This window comes from Mizuhopecten yessoensis, unplaced genomic scaffold (assembly GCF_002113885.1).
Source record: "Mizuhopecten yessoensis strain PY_sf001 unplaced genomic scaffold, ASM211388v2 scaffold4613, whole genome shotgun sequence".
In the NCBI taxonomy this organism is placed as follows: domain Eukaryota; kingdom Metazoa; phylum Mollusca; class Bivalvia; order Pectinida; family Pectinidae; genus Mizuhopecten; species Mizuhopecten yessoensis.
Window position 1 is genome coordinate 64188 of NW_018405634.1, and position 6292 is coordinate 70479.

The window sequence follows — 6292 nt, forward strand, 5'->3', positions numbered from 1 at the left end:
GCCTTTCATCTCAGGATGCAATTTGCAAAGTATCAACATCCTGGGACCCATGGTTATTCAGAAGAGGTCGTTTAAAGATTTTAAACAAATTTGACTCCTGTGACCTTGAATATTAGTCAAAGTCATTCACTTTAACAAACATAGTAGTCCTTGATCCAGCATGCTACTGACCAAATAGCAACATCCTGAGCCTTTTGGTTATTCAGAACGAGTTGTTTAAATATTTTGAACATATTTGCTCCTTGTGACCTTGAATATGGGTGAAGGTCATGCAGTTGAAAAAACTTTGTAGCCTTTCATCTCAGAATGCTACTGGCCAAATATCATCACCCTGTGCATTTTGGTTATTCAAAAGAAGTTGTTTAATGTTTTTCACATATTTGACCCCTGTGACCTTGAATATAAGTGAAGGTCATTCATTTGAACAAACTTGGTAGCCCTTTACCCAAGCATGCTACTGACTAAATAGCAACATCCTGAGCCTTTTGGTTATTCAGAACGAGTTGTTTAAATCTTTTGAACATATTTGCTCCTTGGGACCTTGAATATGGGTGAAGGGCATGCAGTTGAAAAAACTTTGTAGCCTTTCATCTCAGAATGCTACTGGCCAAATATCATCAACCTGGGCATTTTGGTTATTAAGAAGAAGTCGTTTAAAGTAAAATATTGACGCCGGACGACGGACGGACGACGGACGGACTGACGACGGCCGCCGCGCTACGGCATAAGCTCACTTGGCACTTCGTGCCAGGTGAGCTAAAAATGCAACATGCATGTTATTGTGACGTCCATTTAAATTTTGTTTTCTTGGTCAGTAACATTTTATTAACATATGATTAACCTATTCGTACCAAGTGATTTTTATATCGTTCTCGTGCCCATTATTCATGTAAATGTCTGAAAAAATATGTCAGACTCGTTCAACGCGAAAACATCGATCATCATTTATTTATATATATTTAGTTATGTAACAGGGTTGATTTATTTGCTCAATTAAAAGTATGCATGTAAAGGTTATTGCATGGTTTTCGAGTAACAAGGGATTTATTACACCCGAGCGAAGCGAGGGTGTAATAAGTCCCGAGTGACGAGAAATCATGCAATAACTGGCTTACTGCATGCTTCCCAACTCGAACAAAACAGAAAAGTTGAGTAAAAAAATGTTCACCTGGACAATCTTTTTACCTCCCCTACACTGCAGATAATTTACATGTACCTGTGTGAGTGAGTACTAATCATAAAAAGGTAAGATTCTCAATAGCCCAGTCTGGGTGTATCCTTCATAATGGATACAAGTGTTTTTGGATCACTATCCAGGTCCAGTGTTAGGGAAGTTAAGGAGTGTCTGTTCAACAATTAGAACAAAATACGGGAAGCAATGTTGAATTTCTGACTACATTTTCAGTTTAATTTTCAAGATGTGGCAAAGGTACAGGATATTGAAACCATTTTCATGCATACAATGTAAGGGTTTAACAATCCATAAGGAATTCCAGTTCTTTCAATGATATTAATTTGAATGTGCAATTTTGTATAAAAGAACAGCTCCTAAAGATTATAAACTTTTAAAACTTTTCCAGGAAATGCTTATCCTCTCACGTGATTAGGAAATCTTTTTTGTGTTTTTCAATCATGAAATTAACATTTTTAACTTCATTTTCCCCCTTATTTTAAAATGTGTCAACTAAGTTTATTCTTTCCACTGTATTGACTTCATTGTTACTCACTGATTGATTATCTCCCCTTTCTTATAGCATTTGTGACCACAGTCCACTGGGCACACACCCTTTCATGGTCATGTAATCATGATTGGCCATGAAAGGGGATTATGTGTGCAGTGGACTGTGGTAACAAGTGATTTATTGCCCACACTTTTCCATTGTGAGAGGTGGGAAGTATGCAGTAAATTAATTCATGAATGGAATATTTGTAATAATGTCCGTGTTTATATAATTCACGACGCAAGACGTAATGTCTCATCTTTACGCTCCGCGCGGGATTTATTCGTGCGGGCGCGGCGCTTTGTTTGAACGTATATATGTACATGTATTGTGGCGTTTGAAATGTGAGTTGTGGTCAGTGACAGGTAAGACACGTGACGGACTTGACGGACTTTGACGAAGTTATTTGTTTGGTCGAAAGTTTGTGTCGTTAGTACTCGTGTAGGTTTGTTTAAGCTTTCGGTCACTTTTTGAAATTGATTTGAAAGGAGAACAGGTCGGAAGATTCAGCTTGATATTAATAGGTCTATTTTCGTTAAGTTGAAATGTTAGATGTTATTCTTATATCAATGAATAATTCCTTGTTGGAAAATGTAATAAATAAGTACCAGAAAGAGTTGTAATTTTATTATCTTAGTACTGGTCATTGAATTGTTGAGATTTGTAGATTGTATTTTACCCGAAGGTGACATATAATTATGCATGTAGAGCTTATACTATTTTTATTGTGTATTTCAGAATGTTTCTATTTATAAGCATTAAAATGCGATAGAACCGAACCCAGCGGCTTTGTCTTATTTTCGACAACTTCCCACCCGCTACAGTTATGCAATTTTTCAAAGGCATCAAATTTGCCTGCTTATACAACAGTAACAGTGCCTGAAATATGACTTTAATTGGTATGTAACACGTACGGGTTTTATTGGCGAGTTGTCGGAGTAGCCTAATCTCACAGTGGAAGGCTTCAGTAATAACATAACATATCAGCTTCCTTTCGAGAAACACTTTGACAGCCCCATGAGAGTGCGCATGCGTTAAAGATCATTACCGGTAGAAGATGTAGCAATAACGTCATTCGCAGATTATTTTGCCATGAACTATGTGAACTAAAAGAGAAAGGCACTGTTCGAAAGTTCGTGCTGTCGGGTCAGTAATTGTCTCTTGGATATATTAAGAGTGTAAGTGATTAGACTCGGGGTCATAACATATTTTATTTAATCACAGACAAAAACTAAACAAAAAGACTTCGAGACATTTTTACGTCAAAACCTTTCAAGTATTTCTTTGTGATTAAATCACATTCACTAAAGCCAGGCAGTACCAGATCCTGTATTTAATACAATGATAAGCCGAAACTCATCGGTTGCTATCTACAAATCAAACTCACGTATTAAAAACAAAGACTGGTTGCAAACATTTTAGCGTGATTTTACACTATGTTAACGTGACGTCCTATTCTGTGGTCGACATCGTTCTGTCCGCGATTATTGATCAGGTTTAAGTTTTCGGGATACAAATTGAACACTTTAATAAGGGGTGATGACTAGTTTTGTATTGTAGAATACATCTGATACATAAAAAGGACATTTGTATGTAGGAAATAAAAGCAATACCACCCATGAGTTTATCTGACGTCACAGACTGCGTCAGAAGAACACTTGTGGTCACGGTATTGCCAACGTATAACGTCTTATTTGTTCGGCTAATAAACTTATATAAATCATCCAAAACTCCATGAATAGGAATCAAAACAGCCTCAAAAATGATGGCAGCCATATAGTAAATGAATGGGAGCATTGCGGTCCCCTCGTTTTCACCACACGTCGTTTCAAAATACTTAAAATAATAATTACTTTGAATTGAATGATAAAAAAATAGGATTTCAGTAGTTATGCAACAATTAAATTATCTAGCTGGTGATCTTGTGTCATCCATTTAAAATACTTTATAAGTTGACTAGTGTCTCACGTTGTTGTTGGCGCGAGTCCCCCGTAAATAATTCGCATAAATTTATCTTACATACTTAATAGTTGACTGAAAAGGACACATTCTTTTTTGACAATATTTTAGACCTCTTTTTGAGGACTTGCATGATAACTATGACCTCAATGTCAAATAATTTTAGTTCGTGGAGAGTTTTTCAAAGATTGATAGAGAATGACGCAAGGGACCCTAGGAACGGTTATTGGCGGATGTGGCACATACGGCCACTGTTGAGAGCTGAAAAACAATTTATCATTAATCAAATATTGCAAAAAAAATGACAATGGAACAAAATAGTACAGAGCAATTACCTGAGTAATCGTTTTTTATTAGATTAAATAAATAGATGGACATATAAATAAACAAATGCTTGTGTTTGTATATATCAGCTATGAGACAAACATCCGGGCTGTTCCCTATATGTCCGTCAATCTGTAATCTTTTTGTACAGATTCTACTCCGACACCAGAAGCCGTCAATAAGCCGGCCAACTGTTGTTGTACCCAAGACGACCCTAGACAGTACTGACTGTTAGTTCTAAGCCAGCCAATATATCAGCTTGATTTACCTGCAACTACAAGTATATAGACTGAAGCCGGAGACAACAACTTCAGCGTTTATAGACATCAATTATCATGACTCTACCGGCAAATCTGTATGATTTTGTACATGAGGAACGTATAAACTATGTAACTAGAACTCAACGAAACGGGTATGGGCAATGTAAAATGTATCATATACAGTTAGTGTCCACAGGGTCTATTGTCACTGAAGTAGTATTAGGCCAGTTAAAGGTCCAAGCAATGTATGGTTTTTAGTTAATACCCAATAGGTCAAGTGATTTATCCATAAACATTGGGTAAACTAGTGTTGAACCACGAACAGGCTAGCTCTAGGTCCCGACCAGGTGTAATGTATAGTTAGAGCCGGTATCCATTGGATCTTGCTGTTAAACTGTTAAGGCAATTTCTAGATCAAGGCCTTGTCGGAAGCCATACATTCTATGCCTAACAGGTCTTGTGATTGAACAGCAATATGTCGATTCAGCCAATTAATCAGTAAATATTAGAGAAACAAAATGCATTTTAATGTCACCATTACTTGTATAGAGTAGATAAAGGACATTTCAAAGGCACGGCCATGAAAACGTTCATGCAATATATTCAGCAGTTTTCCACTCTGGTCATCCTTGATACTCCAGGGGTTACACTCACTTTCGCTCTCTGCACCTCTGGAATATATCGTAGCAAAATTGAAGGAACAAGAAGACTAGTTCGACCCTTTGATGTACATAAAAAGATTCTCGCGGTCACGTAACTGTAAAACTTGATTGACGTTGAAGACGTGTTTCTCCTTTGCCATCTTCATTGGACAGGTATCAGCCTAGCAAATGGTCAGGTATTTTTTTTACCCGAGACCAATCAAACAGCTGTCTTTGTGCCTTCAATTTTGCTATGACATATTCCAGGGGTGCAGAGAGCGAAAGAGAGCGTAATCAAGTATCAAGGATGCAATCTGGTTGGCAGTCATGTTACTTATACGGTACCATACAAACATATTCACCAAGGTTTACAAACAGTATAAGGCTCTTTATCTTCAGTACATATACTTCTAAAATGAAAGTAAAAACAATGGATAATATTAAAATTACATCACACACATTTTGCCACAGAGGCAATCAATCTATCAAAAGTATAATTCAATCAACTTTAATTGCAGTTATCACTTATACCATTGTCATTGCTTTGAAGGAATTTTGCTGTTTAGTAGCTGCAAGCATGGCATTTTCCATTGTCGCATTCATGCTATATAACTAAGTTTTATTGATGACATGTCATATTTTTGCACAAAGGTATCAAAATACGGAAATTTGCATACTAAAATGAGTATGATATATCACTTGTTACTTCATATCACAGATAACTGTATTTGCGGGCGAATGGGTCATGAATGCCCGATTGTACATAACCATTATCATTAATTGGCCATGCACTATTCTCCCGCTGTAGTCCTGGGTACACGCTGGGTTCTCCCTTTACGTGGGAGAATACACTGTGTGTGCCGTCTGCTATTTCTGGCTCGTTGTACGGCGGCATGCAGAGCCGTACCCTGTCCATGAGGTGACCAGGCCAAAATGCATTCTGATTCGTTGTACCATGTAACTGCTGGTATCTAATGGCCAAGTGACTGCAAAGAAACAATCAATAATCCCATTTAAACACTTACACGAGATAAACAACCAACCGTTCTAGTCTTTATACAAGTGCAGAAACATAAATCGGAGTTTAAACAAACAAACAATTAAGAATTCCGGCAAGTACAAAAACAACCAATTATTGTCTACAGACAAGTACACAGACAACCAATTATTGTCTACAGACAAGTACACAGACAACCAATTATTGTCTACAGACAAGTACACAAACAACCAATCATTGTCTACAGACAAGTACAGAGACAACCAATTATTGTATACAGACAAGTACACAGACAACCAATTATTGTCTACAGACAAGTACACAGACAACCAATTATTGTCTACAGACAAGTACACAGACAACCAATTATTGTCTACAGACAAGTACACA

General features: G+C 37.1%; 1 protein-coding gene across 2 annotated transcripts in view; it reads right to left on the bottom strand.

Annotated features, from left to right (window-relative positions):
- Positions 1-4001: 4001 nt before the first annotated feature.
- The window catches only part of LOC110449440 (EF-hand calcium-binding domain-containing protein 12-like), a 20818-nt gene continuing 18527 nt past the window's right edge, over positions 4002-6292 (bottom strand). For both annotated transcript variants that reach the window (XM_021496316.1, XM_021496315.1), the window contains exon 7: positions 4002-5891. In XM_021496316.1, coding sequence (XP_021351991.1) covers positions 5618-5891 — 274 coding nt within the window. In that variant the 3' untranslated portion in view covers positions 4002-5617. The remainder of the gene's footprint in view (positions 5892-6292) is intronic.